We start from the raw sequence: 25,655 nt of genomic DNA, 5'->3' as shown, positions 1-25,655 counted from the left end.
CTTGAACTCTGAGCCTAGGCACTGTCCTCAGCAGTTCAGCTCAAGGCTAGTGCTTTACCACTTGAGCCACAGCACCACTTCTGGTTTTCTGGTGGTTTATTGGAGATAAGAGTCTTACAGACTTTCCTGCCCAGGCTGGCTTTGAACCGTGATCCTCAGATCTCAGCCTCCTGAGTAGCTAGGATTACAGACGTGAGCTACCAGCATCTGGCTTCTTTTTCTTTAAAGGCCAAAGTTTTTACTTGAATTTTCCTTGATATTTTTACTAGTAATTTTCCTTAGTATTGGTCATTTTGAAATTAAGTTCTCAGAGAAGAGATGGAACTAATCAACATTTGATTTCAGAAATGTAGAAAAGTTTCTTGTATATTAGTTACTTCTGCTAATATCTGATCTAAATAGCTAACAGAAACTACTATAAGGGAATTATTTCCAACATAGTGAGGAGGGCATGGAGAAAGAGAGCTGTTCACATCATAGCAGCCAGAAAATAGAGGAAGGGGATACAGGAAGGGGCAGGGCATGAAACAGCCTTCAAAGACACCCTCTCCCCCACCTCCCCACCTCCCTACCCCCCGTGTCCACCACCTCCTTAGGGACTAATTCTCTTCTGTGATGGGAGCCCTCATGATCTGATTCAGGAAGCACCCTTCTGAACACACCCAGAGGTATGCTTTAGCAATCCCTTAGGAATTTCTTAATCCGGTCAAGTCTGACAAACAAGATTAACTATTATACCTTGTTTTGGTTTTCCTTTACCAGAATTTTTATCATCCATACCTCAATCTAATTTCAGAATATTATCACCCCTGAAACAAATTTCATGTCCATTAAGCAGTAATTCCTCAGATAACTATTAATCTGTTTTCTGTATTTGTAGATTTATCTATTCTGGAATATGAGATAAATAAAATAATATGTGACCTTTTATTTCTAGATTTTTTTTTTACTTAGCATATTTTTTTGTGCTTAAAAAAATAGTTTTATTTATTTTCACAGTACCAAACCAAGGACCTCACATCTACTAAGGAGGCATTGTGCCACTTTAGCCACACCTCCTACCCTTTTTCAAATGGGTTGTTTTCAAGGAAGTTTCATTTTATGACCTAGCCAGCCTGGGCTGTGATCCTCTCCTAAGCCACAATGATAGGTGTATACCACTTTACCTAGCTGTTGCCTGAGGCAGAGTATCATGAAGCCGGACTGGTCTAGAACCATGGTCTCATCTTTACCACTAAGGAGCTAAGATTACTGTATTGACCCATCACTCCTAGCTACTTAGCATAATTTTTTAAAGATTTATTTAGCTTATATCAAATGCCATAATTTCATTCTCCTTTTATGACTGAATATTTTTCCATTTTATATATATATATATATATATATATATATCACATTTTGTTTATCCAACTACTATAGCTAGTTCTGTTTTTCACTCTGATGAATAATGCAGGTATGAACATTAGTATGCAATCTTTCTGAATGTTCACCGTTTTGAGGAAACAATAAACTATCTTCATGGCAGCTACACTATTTTATATTCCCCCAGCAATGTATGAGAGACCTCGAATATCCCCCAAAGGTTCAGGTGTTAAATGGTTAGTTCTCAGTTTGGCATTATTGGGAGGTGGTAGAAACTTCAATAGTTGAGGCCCGGTAGAAAGTTCCAGGTTATTGGGGCTTACCCTTAAAGAGGATCACAGAATCCTAGTTACCCCTTTCTCTCTCCCCTTCCCTTCTCATGTCCTGGCAATGAGATGAAAAGTTCTGTCAGATGCTACTGCCATAATATGCTGCCTCACCATAGTACATCCTTACCAAACGCAATAGCTCAGGCAATCATAGACTGAAACCTCTGAACCACGATCTATAATAAACCCTCGCTCTTTATAAGCTGAGTAAGAATAATGAACTCATGGGCCATTTGTATATATTCTTTTACAAAAATTATATTTTTGGACTTTGCACTATTACTTGGCTTTTTCACCCAAGACTGGTAATCTTCAACTTGAGCCACGCCTCAACTTTCTGCCTATGATCTTCCCTTCAAAGAATTCTCCTCAATATTCTCAACTTACATACTAAACTACTAGAAAGAGTGATGCTTCTTTCTATATTAGCATATGTACATTTCAGAAGAGCAAGCTGAAATTACAATTCATTTGCTAGACCTGCTTTTAGTTTTTAAGGAAACATACTTCATAACATGTTAATTTATAAATTCAAATTTAAAAAAATCTTCCTGCTTACAGTATTAAAAATTTGTTTTACCTGTATTGCGAAAGTACCAACTCCACCCGAAGCACCCAAGATTAAAACACTGCAATACAAAAGAAACCAATGGATAAATGTTTGAAAATTACAACTGACTCAGTGACAGTTTCCAAAGCAAACAGACTTACTCAGCTTCCCAAGATTATAACACACAAAGACTTCTGCTTTAGGTTCAGAAGGAGCTGTAACTACATAACATCAGACATTCTACGAACTCTTTATGAAAAATACCAAATATCAACAAAACTACTAAGCATAAGCTGGGATTTGGGGGGTAGCTGGTAGGGTACTCTGTAACACCTGCTTTACAATTTCTCTAGGTCGAGTTACCACAGCTGCTTCTGTGAGGGGGAAATTCGGGACCTTTTAAATGTACAAGACTTAGTTGTTTTCTAAGAAAGATCCTCTGACTACATTCCTGTCAAAGTGGGATAAACATCCTGTGCTCAGACCTGTTGTGCAAAGCTTATCAAATGGAAATAATCTTATCCTTGCTGTGATTTCCTGTTAAAGCACTTAATTAAATGTGCCCTATCAGCACATGCACCATGGGCTCCAGGATCTTCATAGGGCTGCTCACTGCAGCTTGCTGCTCTTAGAGACCCAATGAACTGACTGCTTATCCTAAAGGTGGGCAGAGGGAGAAAGGAAAGTAAAAGGGAGAGGGAGTTAAAGGAGAGGGATAGAGGGGTAAGTCTGATCAGGACACATTATATGCATAGATAATAAATGTCATAATAAAATCCCCCCTTATGTAACTAATATAAGCTAATAAAAATGTTAATCTAATCATGTCAACTCTACTTTTCTTCTATTTTCTGAACATAACTCTCCTCCTTAGAGACACTGATCTCTTTACCCTTCCCTATAACTTCTACACATAGAGATCTAAAATGCCTTCAGTATCTGGTAAGATCTCCCTTTCCTTGAAGGACCGAGTCTCAGTTTTCCTCCATATATTCTGACATAATCCAGAATCTGATAACTACATCACACATTTGGCATTTGCTTGGCTATGAATTCACACATACATTCTGCATTCCAAGTGATTCTGCAAGTAGAGACCTCCCATTAATGCCTATTCTAACCACACTGTCCAGGATGTAGCAGATGCCTGAACATTTCTTGACTTTAAAAACAACTGCATGACATCCTATCATTAGGTCTACAGTTTTCTACCACCTTAAGTGAGGGAATTCTCTAGCTACTACAAACACTACACTGAAGTTTTTTCTAGTAAAAACAAACAAAAAAATCTTGAAATTAATTAATTTCTTCTGAAAGGGCCAGATTAAAAAGATATCGAAGCCGGGCGCAGGTGGCTCACGCCTGTAATCTTAACTACTCAGGAGACTGAGAGCTGAGGATCACGGTTCAAAGCCAGCCTGGGCAGGAAAGTCTGTGAAACTCTTACCTCCAAAAAACCACCAGAAAACTGGAAGTGGTGCTGTAGCTCAAGTGGTAGAGCACTAGTCTTGAGATGAAGAGCTGAGGGACAGCGCTCAGGCCCAGAGTTCAAGCCCCAGGACCGACCAAAAAAAAAAAAGATATTGAAAGTATTGATCATTTATGGGGGGCTGGGAAGGTAGCTCAATGGTAGAGTGCTTGCCTTGCATGCATGAGCCCTGGGTTCGATTCCTAAGCACCACATAAGCAGAAAAAGCCGGAATTGGTGCTGTGGCTCAAGTGGTAGAGTGTTAGCCTTGAGCTGAAGAGTTCAGGCCTCACAACCAATGACCAAAAAAAAAAAAAAGGAAAAAAAGAAAGTATTCGTCACTTATGGGTCCAACTGTCAAATATACTTCTGACCTCATTATTGTCTGTTCATCTCTTGTCCACTACTCAAAGCAGCCTCATTTCCTCAAGCAAAAAAGCAGCATTACATTTCAAGCAAGGCTTGGACAGAAGAGGAAGTTTCTGCAACATCAGCTTCAGTTCCTCATGTTGCCACCTGGTGGCGCCCCTAAAGTACAAAAGAGGCAAAGAGGGAGACTCAAGGCTCTGCAGTTAGCTTGTTAAGAAGCCAGAGGACACACCATTCCCCATCCCCGGTAAACTTCGTTATGTTTTGTGTAGGGTCAACCAGGGCCCATACTTTTTTTTCCTTTCCAAATAAAGGAGACAAAATAAATATTTAAGCCAGAGCATTAGGCTAAATGGTCCTCTAAAATCTGAAGACCTGTGGCTAAAGTATGCTTGTACTCTTCAAAGCACTTTGGATGCTAAGGAAAAAGGGAATATGTTTCACCTAGCTTGCTGTAATAGTTACACTATACACGCAAATCTCATTGAAGTAGATGCCTACTTGGTTCAGTAAAGAAAGGCGTGCAGTATTGTTGATTATATAGGAAATGTTGGTCCATGAAACTACATTGAAAGAAGCCACGAAGAACTGCCATGACTTTTAATGAAATGCCTTTTTTTTGGGGGGGGGTCCAGTCGTGGGGCCTGAACTCTGGGCCTGGGCGCTGTCCCTCAGCTCTAATGAAATGCCTTTTTGAGTTCCTAGTGCATACAGAGAGCTCCCTCAGGTGAAGGGGGATTGCACTAGTGGCAGGTACAGAAAATATGGGGAACATTTGAAAATTCTAACCTGCTCTATCATTTCTGTCCCATACCTGACTTCTCCCTAAATGATCTCTTCTTCTCCATGACTAAGACCATTTTTATTTATCATTGTGTACCTAACATCTCTGATCAGTTTTCAGTATTTCAGTTTTATGAAGCAGGTTATCTACTGCCTTACAAATTAAAAAAAAAAAAGCGAAACAAATTACAAGACAGCAGGAGAACCAGAGGGAGGGAATCATCTTTCAAATTTCTGTATTCTGGCTTTGGCCCCAGAAGTCTTTGAATACTAGGGCTGGGTAACTAGAAACTTGGGAAGTTTCTAGTTTCTAATGGAATCTTTAGGTCTTAGATACACCCGTGAAATGGTGATCACAGAGTTGTACTCTGGGAATAATGAAAAACAATTGGTGCTTTCAAACAACTTACAGTTCGCTTCTCCACCTTTCTACCACAGAAGTACATAGCCTCCATGATTCCCTCTAGACAGACTACATACTTGTGGAGGGGAAAGAGGCCAAATCACAAAATTAGTGTCATCTGTTAAATCTTAATGGCTTAGAGACAAAGTTGATTTTTTAATATGGCTCAGTCTTCTTTGAGAAATTAAGATGAACCAAACACTGGTGGCTCGTGCTTGTAATCTTAGCTACTCAGGAGGCTGCTCTGAGGATTGAGGTTTGAAGCCAGTCAGGGCAAGAAAAGTCCAGAAGACTGTTATCTCCAATTAACTACTAAAAAAAAGCCAGAAGTAGAGGTATGGCTCAAATGGTAGAGCACTAGCCTTGAGCAAGGTTAGCACCCAGGCCCTTAGTTCAAGCCCCAGGACCAGTACATTAAAAAAAGAAAAATGATGAAGCCAGGCACCAGTGCCAGTGGCTCACACCAGTAATCCTTGCTACTTAGGAAGCTAAGATCTGAAGATCAAATTTCAAAGCCAGCCCAGGCAGAAAAATCCTTGAAACTTTATCTTTAATTAACCAGCAAAAACAAAGCTGAACCAGAGGTATGACTCAAGTGGTACAGTACCATGGTAAGTGGAAAAAACACACACAAGTAAACAGAGTGTGAAACCTGTGTTTAAACCCCATTACTCCATTACTAGGAGATGGGGGAGGGGGTGTTGGTGCTGAGGTGGGGGAGGGGGGTAAACAGAGACATAGACAGAGAGAGAAGCTGAAAATATGTCTCACTTTTCAGCTTCAAGTACTATTTTTAAATCCGATAGAAAAGAAGGGTGAAAGATTAGTATCTTAGCACAATATGCTAAGTTTACTCCCTATAGGGAATAAGAAACTTAATTTGAATAAGAAGAATAATAGAGCTATAAAACAAATCAATCGAATGTGATCAAGTTGCCTTGATTTGTGTTCTCTTTTTCTAAGCCTCTGTAATTTATGCTGACATTTCCTAATTTACAGGGGAGTTCACGTGTGAATTAGACATTTGGATTTTAAACACATTTTTCCCATGAAAACAAAGCTATTTATACATCTTGGCAAGGTGCCCAGGGTGGCTGTTTATAAAGGTTTAACTAACCCATAATAGACCAAGAACCTTCATACATGGGATAACAATGGTTCTATTATTTGAGATGTATTCAGAATTTCAACCAGGGCTACTAGACTGTATCTCAAATGGGACAGGCAGTGAGAATTGTCCCAAATCAATAGTTCCTTCAATCTTGCACACACAAAAACAGAGGAGGACTAGAAGTGTGGCCCAATGCTAATTTGTTTGCCTCACATACACAAGGTCCTGAGTTTCAAAAAATAAGATGGAGGGAAGAAATAGTTATAAGGTGAATAATAACAGTGGATGAAAAAAAGAAGTAGCATGGCCAGAGAAGTATATTTCCGTGGAGCCAATGAAGCCGAAGTTTAAGGCCCTTCCCTTACACATACAGAGCTCTAGAAGGAACTCCAGCAGTATACTAATATGGACACATGTTTTTGTCAAATTTGCAACGTTAAGTCATGCCAATCAAGAGCAGTTTAACATTGCAGTCTTTTTCCACTCCTCTATCATACTTCCCCTATTGCTAGGTGATACTAGATTTAGCTAAAAGGTTAAATTTAGAAAACAGATTTCTTCCTACCCATGAGCTCATTTTCTGTGGTTTCAGTTAGCTACAGTAAGTTGTAGTCCACACATATTAAATGTAAAACCATAGAAAATAATTTACAAATTTTAAATAACTTTTACGTCGTTGTTGTAGTTATTCTATTATCAGTTACCATTGTTAATCTTTCACTGTGACTATTTTTTTTAACTTAAAGTGCATTATAGGTACGTATGTACAGAAAAAGACAATATGCATAGGGCTCCATACTACTAGGCATCCATTTGAGGTCTTGGAATGTATCTCTCCAGAGATAAAGGGAGACTACTATATATATATTAGGTTAAGTGGGAAATACAGATGTGGTTCACAGTCATTCTGAAAAATTCAGTTATTACCAGCTGTTCTGGTTTAAGACTTCCTTCTAAGAATATCCCAACTGCACACTAAGTCAACTCATCAAAACATGACATTTTTTTAAAGGTAAGACTGAGTGCCACTGCACCCAGTACTGGATTCCGTGAGTAGTGAAGGACAAACAAGGTTAAATTTAACAAGGTTGGAGATGTACAGAGCCAGAAACTAGTCTGCAAGAAACTTCTTCCAATTAAGACATTCAAAAACTTCCAATACATCCCAATAGGGAAGACATTAACAACAAACTACTTAATAAGACATGTTAATTAAAATCCAATTGTATTTTAGTCCTATTCACTATAAATTTGAAATGCCTTGCAATTACATACAAAAGAAAACTTACAGCTCATATACAAAAGAAATTTGGGAATACACTATTCCAAAATTGACAGCAATTCTAAATTGTACATGGCATGAAGAATGAAGAATTATGCAGTGGAAGAGGACAGAAAAGGATTTAGAAACAACTATCAAGTTTTGGCTTAAAGTAAATAATAATTAATTGACATTAGGAATACAGGAAAAGAATCCAGATAGTAGGAATAGTAGTTAGTAGAAAAGCAGGCAGTTAGGGAATTGAGGCCTATACAGCTTGCAGATGGTAGGATAAACTGATAAACCAAAACCTGCCTGCAAATGAAAAGGAGGCAAGAGGCTCCAAAAGAACAAAGAAGAAGGACTAAAAAGAATAAGGAAGTAAGGACAGGACTTAAACTAAGTCTTTGGTGCCAGGACCTTATAGGAAACTGCAGAGACCCACCAATCAGAACGCCATCTTCAAGGACTCCCAATTCTTCCTATTCAATCCAAGGCCAATCTCTGTAACCCTCAAGACAAGGCAAGATGGCTGACATGAGCTGAAGTGCTACCATCCTGTGGCATGTCTGACTCTCCTTTCTCTGCCATATCAACTTTTCTAATAAACTTTCTTATCACCTTTACAGTGTCCTCCTCTTGCTCGAATTTTCTTGGCAGACTCAAGATGAAATAAAGATACTGGTTCTAACTGGTGCCATCTTGGCACTGGGGTGGATGGTAGGGAATTGGGTCTAACTGGCCCCATCTTGTCTTCTTGGTGGATGAAGGTGAAGCCCCACACCCTGGTGATGGGAGTGTCTGAATTCCTAAAGGTAGGGGCAGTTCCTGCCAGTCCTGTGCCATGAACTTCCAAGGCTCTCTCTCTTGAGCTCCCTGTGACCCTGCCCTCTGACCATGACCCTATTTAGGCTCTGACCAGCTCAGCCACTATTTTGCATCATGTTATTTTGCGCCATGCATCGTGTCTCCTAACGCATCAGGTCACTATGGTATCCCTCTTCAGCTCTCTATTAGAATTGGTCAGGTTTTTTTGAGATTGTTTTCTGCTGTTTCTAACAGCAGAAATTTTCTAACAGTATTAAGTATATTTGAGGCTGCAAGTTTTGGGGGACATGTATCAGCTCGCAGTCACTGCCTTTATAAAAAAGAATCCCAATTTGATCTCTCAAAATGTGGCTCCTCTGTATCTCATTATCAATTCCTGTGTAACAAAGAACTGGGGTCAATTTAGCTGCCCTAAAGTTCTGGTAACATAAGAGTGCCTTGCCAGGATATTAGGGATAATTACTTCTGTCTCTTTCTCATGCAGTTTCTTCAATAGGTAACAGTAGTTTTGTTTTTCACAAGTTGAGTTTGAGCTTCAAAAGTTGAGTTTGAGCTTCAAAGGAAAGTTTGCTGGGTGCTGGTGGTTCATGCCTGTAATCTTAAACTACTCAGGAGGCTGACATCTGATGTTCAAGGTTTGAAGCCAGCCAGGGCAGGAAAGTCTGTGAGACTCTTATCTCCAATTAACCACCAAAAAAACCAGAAGTGGTTCTGTGGCTCAAAGTAGGAGAGTCCTAGCCTTAGCAGATAAGCTCAGGGATAGCACCCAGGCCTTGAGTTCAAGCCCCACAACTGACCAAAAAAAAAAAAAAGGAACAGCAAGCCGGTTAGGGTTAGGTTAGGGTTAGATATACAGATGTGCAAGCTAGCAAGAACTAAATAGAGCCTGGGAGTAAATGGCTAGCCCTGGGTGATGGAGAGAAATGATGGAGTGGAACACTGAAAACACAGTATATTTAAGGGGCTGGAAGAAAATGGAGGCTTTTAAAACAATAACAAGAAATGACTCAAAAGTCAAGAGGGAAACTAGAGGAATGTAGTGTCCCTAAAGCCACACAAACAGTGAGTTTTAAGGGGGTGGTCAACAATGGCAGCTACTTCAGAGAGATCATATTAGAATAAGGACTTCAAAGTGTCAATTCATTTGGGCACTTCTCTGATACCTACAGTTAAATGGCAAGGTTTGGGAGCTAGATTACCGTGTAGTGAGAATAAAGAATTCTAGGCCTTACAAAAGAGCTATCCCAGTCCCTTAATCCATAAAAGACAATTACTAGCAGGGAAGTTTCTACAACTACCTTACAGAACCTCAGGCTCACAATAAGGGGTTCAAAGTAAGGGAAGACTCATTTGCATCACACTGGCCAGGCAGAGCCTCAGCCCTCACTTTCCTCTTCTCCACAACCCCACAATTACAACATAAGAGGGCTGGGTTCTTTGTTCTTCCTCAATGCCTGTAACCCAACAAACCAGTCTCCCGTAGATGAAAACCCAAAGTCCAAAGAGGTGGCAGGAGCAGAGTACAGAGAGCCATGTGAGTAGTGAGGTGAAGGATAAGCAGTAGAATTATCAGGCAATCATTTTAATTTCAGTATAAGCTTACTGATGGCAGGGACAGTCAATGCTTTACTGTTTTGATTCTGTATATTTCTATAAACAGAATTAACCAAAATCTTAATTTATATTTACATGACAAATTTCTAATGTCATAAACTTCTGAAAAATGAAGCTGAGAACTATTCTTATTCATTGCACTGAGTTTCAAGTGTATAAAATTTTATTTATTTATTTTTTGTCAGTCTTGGGGCTTGAACTCTGGGCCTGGGCGCTGTCCCTGCACTCTTCAGCACAAGGCGAGCATTCTAACACTTGAGCTACAGCGCCACTTCTGGTTTTCTAGTGGTTTATTGGAGATAAGAGTCTCACCGACTTTCCTGCCTGGGATGGCTTTGAACCGCGATCCTCAGATCTCAGCCTCCTGAGTAGCTAGGATTACAGGCATGAGCCACCAGTGCCTGGCTACTAAGTGTATAGAATTTTAAAGTCAAATTTATTTTGTAGAGGAGGAATGATTCAATTTCTAACACTTTCTAATACTTATGGCAAACAGAGAAGCATAAATTTCCAGGGCTGGGAAGGTGGCTCAGTGATAGAGGGTTTGCCTTGCATGAGACCCTGGGTTCGATTCCTCAGCACCACATAAGCAGAAAAAGCCAGAAGTGGAGCTCAAGTGGTAGAGTGCTAGCCTTGAGCTGAAGAGCTGAATGAGGGACAGTGCCCAGGACCCACGACCAAAAAAAAAGTATAAATTTCCTAGCAAGAGATGAATTTCAGGCAGAGGATGAAAATTTCAAATGTATCCAAGATCTTCAGATTGTACAAGATTTTAAAAATTTAGTTTTTGTTTTTCAAATAGGTTCCTATTCATCTTGAATCCTCTAAATTATCTGTGTGCTCCTACAAATAAATCATGAAGAAAGCATGGACAAGTTGCTATCAAAGGAATAATTTTACTTGATGTTTCTTAGTAATACCAAAGTGAAAACAAATTGACAATATTACATATCAAGGTTGTTATCTCCTTGGTTCACTAATGCTTAAGTAGTTACAGAAATAGAATTGGGTAGCCAGAAGCATAAGGTAACTTCCTCAAGAAACTTAGAAAGTTTGGTCTTAATTTCAAAAACACTGTTTCATGTAAAATCAATATGTTGATGAGTATTTTTGTTACTTTAATTTTTGTAATTTTTTTCTGTATTAACTGGTTAGAAAAAGCAGACAGTCCTTGAGTCCTTGATAACAAATACTTAACTTCTTTATGCAAACCAGAGCATGCTTTAAATGTCAATAGCCAACAAAACAAAACAAAACAGCAAAACAACAAAAGACAACAGGCAGGCGGTGGCTGAGATCTGAGGATTGAGGTTCAAAGCCAAGCCAGACAGGAAAAGTCCATGAAACTCTAATCTCTAATTAACCATATAAAGCCATCAGTGGAGCTGTGGCTCAAGTAGTAGAATGTTAGCCTTGAGTAAAAGTACCCTGTAGGAAGACAGCCGTGCCCAGGCCCTGTAGTTAAAAAGAAAGTTTTTAAAAAGGTAATCACTTAGAGAAAAAGCAAAAATCACAATGAATAATCACAATGAATAATCACATTGAAAAATAAACTCACTTTTGTCATAGAGTATTAAAATCGCATTATGTAATTTGTTTGTTAAAATGATTTTTAGAGGGCTGGGGCAATAGCTTAAGTGGCAGAGTGCCCTGGAGTGTGAGGACCTAGATTACATCTTCAACACACAATTTTTTTTTCTTTTAGTATGTTAAGGTTCTCAGGTAACAGGTAACTTTAGTCACACTTACATATCTTCGGATTCTCACAAATAAGTAGAGAGGTAGGCTACTATTATAACCCAAGGAACTCATGGTTAGTGATTTCAGTAAACTGACATTTCTAGGAACACAAAATACCTAGAACTATGGTTTAAATATCTATAGTGTTTGTGTCTCACATTCTAATTCAGATATTGAAAGCTGACCCTCCCTCTAAGGTACAGGAGGTGTTTAGTGTATGTGGGTATGCCCCATTTAGGGCATGAATGGCACCAGTCCCATTACAAGAGACTCCAGAGAGCAGCACCTTTCAGCATGTGAGACAAGTAAGAAGTCATTGTCTGTTAAACAAAGCTAGCCATACACCAAACATACTGGTGTCTGGATCTTGGCCTTTCAACATCCATGACTGTGAGATATAATTCTGTGTCACCATTTAAGTTACCCGTTTATAATCTCTACTTAGAGCAGACCAAGACACCAGGCTATTTTATTGTTGCTCACAACTTATGTATCCTCCAGGCCACTATGCACATGAGGATATAGTCTATTATGTGAATTACTGACAGTCTACAATGGATCTCATTCTAGTATGGATAATGTGGCTAAATCAGTGAAGAGATTATCTTCCTCTCCCACCAATAAAATATGTAAGAGCATTACGGGTATAGAATTGTCCATTTCTCAAAGTTCCCCTCACAGTCTACAGTGTCCTACAATTGGTAATTTAGAGGAAATTTCAGAGACCATAAATAGCATATGGCTACTTAATGGTTGAGTGGAGAGTAGGATCCAGGATTCCAATTTCCCATTATGGCTTACACAGACAATAGCAGCGTACCAAAGAAGCAGCAACAAAGCCAACAATAAACTGAGAGCACACACTGGGAGTCCAGTGGAAAAATAGCTAGTTCTTTGTCTCTAAGTTGTTTTCTAAAGTATTCTAAACGTTTACTCAAAAAGCCCAAGCAAAAAAGAATGGCAGTGCTCTAACCATAGTTGTGCACACAATCATGCCGGTACATGTTTTTAAAGGAGGAAAATCCCAAAGCAATAAAATAGTCATGTCCCTGCAGGGCCTACAATACTAATAAAAGTCTAAAAATATGAACTCAGATTTTTTTTCAAGGTGGTTAATGACAGCATCCCATTAGAAAAACACGTGGTCCATAAATTTAATGTAAACAAAGTGTTTAACCAAAATGGCAACATCAAAAATGATAAGCCACAAAAGCTTCAAAATTAAACAGGAGTGACCTTTAGAATAAATATTTGCCTTGAATTCTAAGGTAAATGGCAGTGCCTTATTAGAGGAATAGTCTTCACAATGCTTTCAGAAATAATGCTTGAACTTGCAATAAAGACAGTATTTTATTGCTCCACAATTATGTATAAAGTGCAATATTTCTATATTTTCATAACACTTTTTTTTTTGGTCAGTTGTGGGGCCTGAACTCTAGGCCTGGGCACTGTCCCTCTTCTCTTCAGCTCAAGGCTAGCACTCTACCACTTGAGCCACAGTGCCACTTCCAGCTTTTTTTGCTTATGTGATGCTGAGGAATCGAACCCAGGGCCTCATGCATGCAAGGCAAGCGCTCTACCACTGAACCACCTTCCCAGCCCCTCATAACACACTTTATCTGCATAATCTTTAGCAATATAAAAGGACTATGGCCAGGCACAGGTGACTCCTATCTGTAATCCAAGCTACTCAGGAGTCTGAGATCTTAGAATCACAGATAAAATGGCAAGAAAAGCCCATGAGACTTTTACCTCTGATTAGAAAACAAAAAGGCAAAAGCAGAGCTATGGCTCAAATGGTAGATTACTACCTTTAAGCAAAAAAGCTCAGAGACAACACCCAGGCCCTAAGTTCAAGCTCCAGGACCAGTACCCAAAAAACAAACAAACAAAAAGGACTATTATCTTAACTCAATATAATTTTGCTTATAGCTCTCTCCTTCATTATAATCATTAAGTGATTTTTAGTACCTAGTTTTCTCCTTAAACCCCCAAAGTATCAATTTTCTCTATGCTGAGTTTCTAAAAAACAAAGTGCAGGGCTGGGAAGTTGGCTCAGTGGTAGAGTGCTTGCCTTGCATGCCTGAGGCCCTGGGTTCGATTCCTCAGCACCACATAAGCAGAAAGAAAAAAGCCGGAAGTGGTGCTGTGGCTCAAGTGGTAGAGCGCTAGCCTTGAGCAGAAGAGCTGAGGGACAGCGCCCAGGCCCAGAGTTCAGGCCCCACAACCGGACCCAAAAAAACCCAAAAAACAAAAAACAAATAAAGTGCATTACAATTTGGCCAATAATAGGAGCTAAAATTTATTGAGAGCATCACATGTACCACACCTGTGCCACCAGTGTTATATATGTTCTTATTTAATCTTCAAACACAAACTCAAAGAAAAATCAACTAAGTAAACCAGCAAGAAAGTGGCAGAACCTAAACTCAAATTCAAGTACAATAGTTCCTCTTAGCACAGGAGTACATTCCAAAACCCCAACAAATACCTAAACTGAAGATAGTGCCTAGACCCATTGTATATTTTTCTTAAACATGCATACCTCAGATAAAAGTTGAATTTACAAATTAGGCAAGTAAAGCATTAACAATAACAAGATATAATATAATATACTGTAATAAAAGTTACACAAATGTGCATGTGCTTTTTCTCTCTCAAAACATATTACCTTAGCGTACTCAGCCTTTGAGACCATGGCTGAACACAGATGTAGAAACCTGTGTGAAAACACAGAAAACAAAGCTGCCAGTTGGGGAGGACTGGACACCAGAGATACTTCTGGATAGTGTGTTGTTGCTAACTCAGAAGCATACATTCAAGTCATGGAGCACCAGAACTGACTGAAAGAATATCAAGGATCAAGCCTAAAGGAACCCAAGAATATACAATAGTGTTCTATAGGTCTTCTATATCTCATTTTCAGAAAAATATATAAATATGAGAGCAATTCCTGGTCCGTTAAAAAAATTCATGTCAACATCATTCTTTAGAAAGTGCAGAGTGACTCTTAACTTTTTTAGGAAACTTCTTCCTCAAGATTCACATGTAAACTTTTGCATTGTTACAGACAGGTCAGATACCTAGAGTTCATCTACTCTTTTAGAATTCCTATTTGATTGGGCTAACTCGAGTGCAGGCGAAAGTGCAATTGTTTCAAATATTAGCATAACTCTGGTCAGGTAAATAATTCTAATTTCAGTGCTTCTAAAGATCTTCCATAAAGAACAAAAGAAAAGGAGACTAGTTCAGCTGCCACCATTGATACACGTACCGTTTTCCTATGCAATTCTTGTCATTCAGGCCACCGACCTTGTTTATGGCAGACCAGGCTGTGAGGGCCACGTATGGCAGAGAGGCAGCTTGAGTATGGGTGAGGGATTTGGGCTTGAAAGAAACCTAGATTTGAAGAGGACAAACAAAAATGAGGGACTTGCAAATCTATTAACACAATTAAGCACTTCGTAGGAGTCGTTATCCTCAGACATAAATATAACAGACTTCCAAAGTTCAGTGTTTGTTGCACAATGTATTTCAAGATTATTTCTAAAGAATATTCTCCAAAGCTGGGTGCCAGTGGCTCACACCTATAATCATAGCTACTCAGAAGGCTGACAGCTGAGGATCACAGTTTAAAGCCAGACTGGGCAGAAAAGTCTGTGAGACTCTTATCTCCAATTAACCACCAGAAAACCAGAAGTGGCACTGTGGCTCAAAGTGTTAAGAGTGATGGCTTTGAGTGAAAAAACTCAGAGACAATGCCCAGACTCTGAGTTCAAGCCCCACAACTGACAAAAAAAAAATCTCCAAATAGCTCTTCACCTGCCTCACAGAGATGCTGTACTGTTTGTAGACTACATTATTAGTTACTGTACTGTTTATAAAAAGATTATATGTAATAATCCCATTAGACCAGACTATTCTCAGACAAAAATCTAGTTAAACTTTCAACCCTCATAAACACATTCCGATTTGTTTTTGCAATCAATTGTTTCCTTCACTCCCATTTTCTGGAAAGTAAACTTTCTAGGTCTTCTCCAATCTCAGTAACACCCTTTGACCTCTTCCAAGATCCCTTCTGCAACCAGTTTCCTCAATGCTAACCCTTTCTACTCAAACATAGATGCTCTACCACTTGAGTGTCCCCAGTCAGATATATTTGAGAGTAGTTTTTTCTTTGTTTCTGCTTTTGTTTTTGCAGTACTGAGGGATCCTCTACACTTGAGCCCAGGGCACCCTCTACACATGAACTACGCTCCCAGAGTTTTTGTTGCGATGTGGCTTAATTTTGCCTGAGCTTCTTCTCAACTCTTCATCCTCCTGCCTTTGCTTCCTGAATAGTTTGTTAATTATAGCCCTGCAACACCATGCTAGCCTTAGGCTCCTGTGTTTAAAGTGATTCAAAACTACTTGACACTTCCATGCCTAAATGTGACTAATCCATACTCTCTTGGGCACATTTGGTTTCACTGTTTATATGAAGCAGAGTAAGTAACACAGCGGTATTCTAGACCTCATATCATATCCCCTCTTCATTAGGCAAAGATAACTGCTCTGGTAGGCAGTGCTAGTGAGTCATACCAAATCCTTAGTCTTTCAAAAATTCATTTGTTTTAGCTCCCTCAAAACTTACCATAGAACACAAACCTGACCTGAAAACAAGCAATCATTTCAAAGATATGTCAGTTTGTTTTTAGATTTTTCTAATGGCATTTCAGCAAAGATGGTGAGTTACCTCATTCCCACTGACTACAACAAATTCTGAGAGGGTGCCTTGTTTCCAAGGAGGAACTGCAGCCCAGACCTGAAACACACAGACATACAACCTTCGTCAGAGACACGGAAATGTTATGACCAAAAGTAAGGGTGAAGGTGCTCCTGTTCTCTGTGAACGATATACAAAAAGAATTAGCACCACATGATAAAAACAAATTAGGAGTTTGCATTGATCAGGTAAAACTACACTGAAAGCAGAGGCCACTAACTACTAACTGACTGTGGCACTAACTACTCAAGAGTTCCAGTAAGATCCTGGTCTTTGAGATTTGAATCCTGGCTCAAGCACTGCTTAGCTCTGGAACTTTTTATAGCATGGCTCCTTCATCTGTGTACTGGGCCAAGTACCATCCATCTCACAGGAATTAGTTACTGTTCTCATGAACTCATTACAATCTCTTGTCACAAATGTTCAAAGTGACAAGTGACAGGAAACTATAACAAACCTTAGCTATTTTAAGATTATCTAATCTACAGGTAGAAATTGTCACTTAAAGACCCTTCCAACAAAAACAAAGTAGCTCCGATTTTAAAGTCTTAGTTGTTTTGTTTTGTTTTGCTTTGTTAGTGGTACTTGGGCTTGAACTCAGGGCCTTGAACTTGCAGAGACAGATGCTCTACCACTTGAGCCATGTCTCTAGTCATTTTTCACTTTTTTAGTTTTTTGGAGGTTTTTTTTGTGTTTTATATAAGAGCTGACTTAAAGACCACAATTCTGTGCCATTACACACACACACACACACACACACACACACACACACATATCACATCCACTTGTTGGTTTCAAGACTCACCCAGTCCTGTGATTCATAAGCATTCCATTTAGACAGATCAAGTTTTCTAATAGTAGTCAAGCTATTTTTAATTATTTGAAAAGCATAACAGCAAAGTCAAAGAGTACTGACCAAGGCTCAATACATTTACAGAAAAGAAGAAAAATGGTCAATGGTATAGACATACTTCCCAAAGAGGCAGAAGGATATTTGCACATTTAGAATGAGGGAATAAAAAATAAGAAATAAGGAATAAAAGGTTTAACACAGCCGGGCGCTAGTGGCTCATGCCTGTAATCCTAGCTACTCAGGAGGCTGAGATCTGAGGATCACAGTTCAAAGCCAGCCTGGGCAGGAAAAGCTGTGAAACTCTTATCTCCAATAAACCACCAGAAAACCAGAAGTGGCGCTGTGGCTCAAGTGGTAGAGCGCTAGGTATGAGCTGAAGACCTGAGGGACAGTGCTCAGCCCCAGAGTTTAAGCCCCATGACCAACAACAAAAAAAAAAGGTTTAACACACCTTATCTCCAGGCTTGAAGTACTTCACGTCCAGTCCACACTCCATCACCACACCAGAGACATCCCGACCCAGAGTCAGGGGAAATTCCTCTCCTCTGGTTCCTATGTGTAAAGGATCACGCTTCATATTCAAAGCTGTTGCTCCATAGCCACCTACAAACCACAATTTAGCCATTTACTCTGAAAGCAAGAGCAATATGATTTTTAAACAACTACAGGACACAGGCCAAGAACAATGTTAGCATCTTAAGATGTAGATTATAAATGGATTAACATTTTATAACTTTTTGACACCACACAGGAAAACATAAAAACAATGGGACATTTTATTTAAAGAAAATTACTTGGATAATCACAATCACTTATAAACTGAAGCCACCATTGCTTAAAATCTCTTTAAAACAGATTGTGAAATTGTCCAGAACTTTTAGTGATGTTGATCTGGTCAAGAAGCTCAGTAATATATTGTTTTCCTAGCATGCCTGAGGTCCTGGGTTCAATTTCCAGCACCATAAATAAATAAATACTAAGACCTTCTAGTATTGTGTGTGTATACACACACATATGTATATGCATATATATGTACATATACTTTGTCTCTAAAGATGGTTATTTACTAATTTATTAATTTGTGGACTTTTTTTGTCATCTAGCACAGGCTGTCCTTGAACTCAAGATCCTCTAGTCCGCATCTCTGTGTTTCTGATTATTGGCTGTACCACCAGGCCTGGCTCATTTATGAACTTTTCTCTGTGTATGTGCACGCACATATGCAATCCTGGGACTTGAATTCAGACCCTGGGTGCCAACACTGAACTTTTTGTTTTGCTCAAGGCTAGCACTCTACCACTTGAGCCACAGCACTACTTCCAGTTTTTTTTTTGTTAACTGGAACTGCTCCAGTTGACTCCAAACTGCCATCCCCAAATCTCAGCTGCCTGAGTAGCTAGAATTACAGGCATGAGCCACCAACACCCTGCTCGTTCATGAACATTTTAAATAACAAAAATATGTGGTGCCAAGTCTGGTAAAGAACACAAATGTTAAAATATTAATATTAATACTAAAAGTTAATGAATAAATAAGGCATGACTATAAAGTACTGGCACTGATTTGTAAGTTCTCATCTCCTAAAAGTCTTTCCAGAAAAATGACTTGAGATTCAGCACTGAGATTCCTGACTGGAAAAGAGCCACTGGGCTGCGTCGTTCTGATGCCATAAATCAGGTCAGCTGCTTGACTCTACATATCCTACATAAATGTCAGTTTCAAAAAGCTGAAAATAATTTCAATTTTTTTTGGTTCTCTATCAGCAATAATACAAAGTAGTTTATTATGTAACTTCAATATATAAGATGACTTTTCAAAGACTTAGAAGTATCTTTCTTCTGCTCAACTTGTTTCTGAGTGTCTTCTTTCAATGGTAGGCTCTCCAGAGTCATATACTTCTCTTTGCCCAGCAACATATGTCTGATGACTTTCCTACCCTTTAAGTTTCCCCTTGCCCCTTATTCACCCTGGGGGCAGTGTCACACTACACATTAAGGACAAAAAGCATCCAGCCAAGGGGCCTAGAAGGCCTGCCCAGTGAGGACACAAATATCCCAAAAGCCAAATGGTCAAGGAGGTCCTTGAAAGATGCCAAACACATTAGGTTTGCAAATCAGGTCAATAGCAGCTAAGGGGCTTAAAAAAAAACAGTCCAACAATATATAGACTTAGATAGGAATACCTGCTCTGATGAGGTGCTTGAGAGAAAATGGGAAGACTGTGTGAAGATTCAACTCTCTCAAACAGATCTGTTAAAAGGGAAACAAAAATAAAGCAGTAGCTGGGCAGGACAGGGCAAGAAGGGGGACAGGATGGAGGGAGAGTTTTTCAGTGATTTTCCCTCCTCTCAGAGGGAGAAATGATAGCAATTTTGTGTGTGACGTGAATAATCCAGGAGAAAAGAAGAAATTTAAAGAGGTAGAAGAGAATTGGTAAAATGATAGCCCAGGGTAGGAGAGAGGGGTTGGGATCAAGAACACAGGCAGAAGGCTGGCCCTAGATGGATGGCAGCAATGACAGTCCAGCGGCAAAAGGCAAAGTAAATACAGAGAGAGCTGCTGACAGGTGGATTAGCTTGCAAAAGTTGTTTTTCTAATGAAAAATCAAGGCACATTGGAGAAAGTGTTTGAAAGCTGAGACAGTCCCAGAAAAATCTAAGCTGAGAAATCATTATGCCAGCATGACACAACTACCATCTGGAGAGTTCAGACTGTATCTATCAGAGGGAGTGGAGGGTGGGAGTTGTGGTGTGGTGTAGGGAAGAGGGGAGAAACTTTACATGTGAGATTCATAAAGATTACAAATTCACTTTTCCTGTCTCACATTCCTTTCATTGCTAAGAGAAACAATTACTCACTGAAACTATGTTATATGGTTTGAGCAACAGTAGTGGGCATTAAGCTATATCAAAGTTCGGCTGTTTCAGAGCTGCAAAAAGGTTTCAGTTCTCTTTAGGGTTCTGAGCCAGGAAAGCTAGGATGTTTATTAACTATTCTTTGTAACCGTAATATACTAATGCATCAACTGTAGCCATGACACACTGGTACTATCCAAACTGGCCCCATATCCAGAAGGCAGCTAGCCGGTAGCTGCTGCTTGGTGAGAATGAATAGGGCTCCTAAGAGTTTCTTCTCATTGGCAGAGGTTTCACTTGTTCAGAGTTGGGTTGATTTGGAAAAATAAAAATAAAAATCAATAAATCTGTCAGCAGCTTCAAAGACTTTATTTCCACTAAAGAAACTAAGTTTTGTTGATGTTATGCTGTATTTTTTATTTTCCTCATTTTTCTTGTCCTTTCTAACAGTTATTATTTTAATCCAACAGTAGCAATCTTTAGAAAACAGCCAGCCATCACCTTTCAAAATAAAGTACACACACTCTGTGCTTTCTTGTCAAGAGAAGTAATTGCTTCTGAGAGTTTTTACAATCTTTTACTAATTATTTTATTTCCCCAAGCTACCATCTGCAAAAACAATAACACTTTCTTGAAAAGAATCCATGGACAGTAGGATAACTTGCAAATAGTACTCCCAGACAAGTCACAAAACACCAAACTATCTCAAGAATACTCAATAAAAGTAAAATGTATGCTGAATAACAACCAAGGAAGTCCAAATGCACCTCTTCTGAGATAAAAACATTAACACAACACACATCGTGTAAATGCATCCTGTAAAACAAAAGTGCCTTCAAGCCCACTGTAAAAAGAATACAAAATAAAAAATAGCAATGATTACTTCAAAACAAAACTACAGTTGGAAATGCAGCTTCATGGTAGTTTGCTTGGCATGCTCAAGGCCCTGGGTTCAATCCTCAACAACACAAAAGAAAAAATAGACTTCATGAGACAAAAATGAGTATTTCAATTTTCATTCTTGTTTATTAGAGATAAGATTCAAACTTTCCTGCCCAGGCTGGTTTCAAACCACGATCCTCAGATCTCAACCTCCTGAGCAGCTAGGATTACAGGAATAAGCCACACTTGCATATGGCCTCAATTCACTCTGTGTGTGTGTGTGTGTGTGTGTGTGTTTATTCACTCTGTGTGTGTGTGTTTATTCACTCTGTGTGTGTGTGTGTAGCTAGGATTACAGGAGTAAGCCACACTTGCATATGGCCTCAATTCAGTGTGTGTGTGTGGTGGGCCTTGAACTCTGGGCCTGAGAGGAGTAAGCCACACTTGTATATGGCCTCAATTCAGTGTGTGTGTGTGTGTGTGTGTGTGTATGTCCTCAATTCAGTGTGTGTGTGTGTGTGTGTGTGTGTGTGTACGGCCTCAATTCAGTGTGTGTGTGTGTGTGTGTGTGTGTGTGTGCGCGCGCGCCTTGAACTCTGGGCCTGGGTGCTGTCCCTGAGCTCTTCAGCTCAAGGCAAGAACTCTACCACTTAAGCACAGTGCCACTTTGGTTTTCTGGTGGTTAATTGGAGATAAGAGTCTCATGGACTATCCTGCTCAGGCTGGCTTTGAACACTGATCCTCAGATCTCAGTAGTTAGGATTACAGGCATGAGCCATGGTTGCCCAGCTTTCAATTTACTCTTTTTTTTTTGGGGGGGGGGTCCAGTCGTGGGGCCTGAACTCTGGACCTGGGTGCTGTCCCTCAGCTCTTCAGCTCAAGGATAGCACTCTACAACTTGAGTCACAGCGCCACTTCCAGCTTTTTTTTTCTGCTTATGTGGTGCTGAGGAATCGAACCCAGGGCCTCATGCATGCAAGGGAAGAGCTCTACTCCTGAGCCACCTTCCCAGCCCTCAATTCACTTTTCATAGAGCCTTCTAACCACAAACATTTTAAGACTCCAAAGTCTTCCTCTAAACCTCTTCCCCAAAATACATAAATGTGCAATATAATTATTCTCAGATTGTCTAGTCCAGTGCTATCCAATAGAAATATCACAAGCTATAATACATACTTTTAACACTGAATTAATTTGTTTTGGGATTATTTCACTCAAAATAGCCACAACACTGTCATGTAATCAATATTTAATTTTTGTATTTTAAGATGAGGATCACCACGTAGCCCAAGTGGCCTGAAATTTTAAATTCTCTGGCCTCTACCTCCCAAATGCTGGTATTATAGCCATGTAACAACTTTTGAGGGGGTGGGGAAGGGATGTTGCTTTTTTTAAGTGCTAGGGATGTAGCCTACCATCTTCTGCAAGGTAGGCAAGTCCTATACAACCGAGCTATACCTCCCAACAAATTATAGCCAACTTCATGGCAGTGAATGTGCATTTCTCTAAACCAGAACTTCGAGTTTGTTATGCCCTAGTCTTTTCAAGGAGTCCAAGAAGTTCTTTCCTTCTCAAAAATCTATCTTTGGGCAACAGATTGAATACAGAAGTACTTATGAAAATAAGTAGACAGCAAAGAGATATGTAAAGCTGTAAATAAAAGTGCTACCCTTTCATTAAATTTTCTCATTTTACAAAATAGTTTTTTCACTATAACTTTTTTTTTTTAATGCTACTGACATTTGAACGGCTTTGTGCTTGCTAGGCTGATGCTCTACTGCTTAAGCCAAGACTGTCCATTTTTTTGCTACAGTTACTGTTGAGATAAGTATGGTATTTCAGCCCCAGCCAGTCTAGCCCACGATCTTCTAATTTATACCTTCTGACGTGGCTGGGATGACAGGCACTTGCCATCACACCCAGTTTTTCTGTTGAGATGGGATCTTGCAATTTTTTTTTAACCTGAATTAGCCTATAACTGTGATCCTTCCAATCTCAGCCTCCTGAGAACCTGGGATTTACAGGGATAAGCCACCACCAGTACCTAGCTTCATTATAACCTCTTTGATAGTAAAACTCAGGCTCTATCAATTACCTGTTTCAGTACATCACATATGTTCTCGTCTCTCAATCATTATGCATTTTTTGCACAGTCATTTTATATTTTTTCTCCTGATTTAATTTTAATCAGTTATGATAAAACAAAGAAATAGTTTAACATTTTAGTTTTGCTTTCTAATAATATAACTATAGCTCACCTAAATTCTAGCCATTTTTAAGTGCAAAGAGGTCTTGAAGCCAAAAGATAGGAAGAAGATAGGAAAAAAGGAAAGAAGCAAAGAAGGAAGGAAGGAAGGAAGGAAAAAGGGAGAAAAGGAAGGAAAGAAGGAAGGAAAGAAAGGAGGGAGAGAGGGATGGAGGAAGAAAAGAGAAGGAAAGAAGAGAAAAGAAAATGATTGTCACTGTATTACATCACTTCAGGTGGGGGGAAATGTTGAAGTCAAACACATCTCTATAAAGCCCATGAACTGTTTCTTTCTATCATTAATCTTTTGATTATATAATTGGATACATACATGGAAAAACAAATTCATCATACATAGATGAATTCTCATCATATATGAGAATTGTCATTGAGGTACAAATAGCCCTTAAAAACAGTGACCCATGCTTAAATGAAACTACAGACAGCAGCTTATAACACAGAGGCTAACTGCCCTGTGATTAACACTGACCTTAATCACCCCAAAAGAGGTTTTTCAATTTCTTCAGGAGACATAGATGAGTTCCCATCAGCAAGACTAACAGCATTTTTGTCATTTTCCCCCAAAGTTAAAGTATTTCACCAATACAAATCAATCTTTTCTGCACTATAATAATAATCCTTGTATATATTTAAGGAATATAGAGCTCTTCAAGCTTTTGTCAGTGCCCACCCATCAGATATTTTTGCAACCTAGAAAGGAACAAAAGAGGAAAAGTTGTTTTGTTTGTTGTTTTTGTGTGTGTTTTGTTTTGTATTTTGGGGGGTGTCTGTTGTGGGGCTTGACCTCAGGGCCTGGGTGATGTCCCTGAGGCATTTTGTGCCCAAGGCTAGTGCTCTACCACTTGAGCCACAGCACCACTTCCTGTTTTTGAGTCGTTAATTGGAGACAAGGGTCTCATGGACACTTTTCTGCCCAGGCTGGCTTCAAACTGTGATCCTCAGATTTCAGCCTCCTGAATGCTGAAATAAGTCATACACTTCTACGGGAAATAGAAAGGTATATTTTACCCGCTTGAACAAAAAAAAAAAAGATGAACTAGAAGAAAATGTGCTCATATTCTATTGAGAAGAAGTGTTGTTGCTTTGCTCATTGGATCAATAAAAGAAATTGTGTGAGCTCTACTAGATCAACTGGTAGGCAGGCACTGAACTCAGGCTCAATCCTCCAGTAAGCAATAGCAGAGCAAGGAAAATAGGTACTATAAAAATGCAAATTAAATCTGAGGATCAAAGCCAGCCCAGGCAGGAAAGTCTGTTAGACTCTTACCTCCAATAAACCACTAGAAAACCAGAAGTGGGCTGTGGCTCAAGCTGTAGAGCACTCGTGTTGAGCTGAAGAGTTCAAGCCCCAGGACCAACAAAAAAACAAAAATGCAAATTCAGAACTGATGCAGAAACAACAAAACCTCTCAAACCTGTGATGGATCTAAGATTGCCATGAAAAGCTTAGAGTAGTACATCAGCAATAGACTAGCAGACACAGTAGACTTCTCCCATTCCCAATTTACTTTTTGAAGAAACATGGGCAAATAATCAAATTTACATTTTGTAAAAGATTAAAGTATATTCAGGCCATTCAGATTTCAAATTTTTCAGAAATATTTAGTGGTATAAAAATCCTAAATGAGCCGGGCGCTGGTGGCTCACGTCTGTAATCCTAGCTACTCAGGAGGCTGAGATCTGAGGATCGCGGTTCAAAGCCAGCCCGGGCAGGAGAGACCATGAGACTCCAATCTCCAATAAACCACCAGAAAACCGGAAGTGGCGCTGTAGCTCAAGTGGTAGAGCACTCGCCTTGAGTTGAAGAGCTGAAGGACAGCTCCCAGGCCCAGAGTTCAAGCCCCACAACCGACAAAAAAAAAAAAAATCCTAAATGATTCCTTCCTGTCAGTAAAAGTATAGGCAAATAGAAAGTGACACACAAACACACACACACACACACACATATATATATATATATATATATGCAGTCAAAGTGTAGTCAAATAAAGTAATATATATGTGTACATATATATGTACACACACACGCACGCACACACACACACACACACACATATGCCTAGCCAAATGTGGTAATACACATCTGTAATCCCAGCACTAAAGCAGGATGATTTGAGCAGGAAGCCAGATTGGGCTACAAAGGGAGGCTCTGTCTCAAAACAAAACAAACAAAACAGCTGGGCGTTGAAGGCTCTGGCCAGTAATCCACTCAGGAGG

General features: G+C 39.4%; 1 protein-coding gene across 1 annotated transcript in view; it reads right to left on the bottom strand.

Moving 5' to 3' along the window:
* Rtn4ip1 (reticulon 4 interacting protein 1) overlaps positions 1-25,655 on the bottom strand; it is a 49,643-nt gene that overhangs the window by 23,065 nt on the left and 923 nt on the right. Inside the window, exons 2-5 of the mRNA XM_013022418.1 lie at positions 17,888-18,039; positions 16,554-16,622; positions 15,093-15,217; positions 2,272-2,320 (exon numbers count right to left, since the gene is read on the bottom strand). Coding sequence (XP_012877872.1) covers positions 2,272-2,320; positions 15,093-15,217; positions 16,554-16,622; positions 17,888-18,039 — 395 coding nt within the window. The remainder of the gene's footprint in view (positions 1-2,271; positions 2,321-15,092; positions 15,218-16,553; positions 16,623-17,887; positions 18,040-25,655) is intronic.

This window comes from Dipodomys ordii, unplaced genomic scaffold, assembly GCF_000151885.1.
Source record: "Dipodomys ordii isolate 6190 unplaced genomic scaffold, Dord_2.0 Scaffold62, whole genome shotgun sequence".
Classification (NCBI taxonomy): domain Eukaryota; kingdom Metazoa; phylum Chordata; class Mammalia; order Rodentia; family Heteromyidae; genus Dipodomys; species Dipodomys ordii.
The sequence above is the reverse complement of the archived record's forward strand: the minus strand, read 5'-3'. Positions and strand labels throughout refer to the sequence as shown.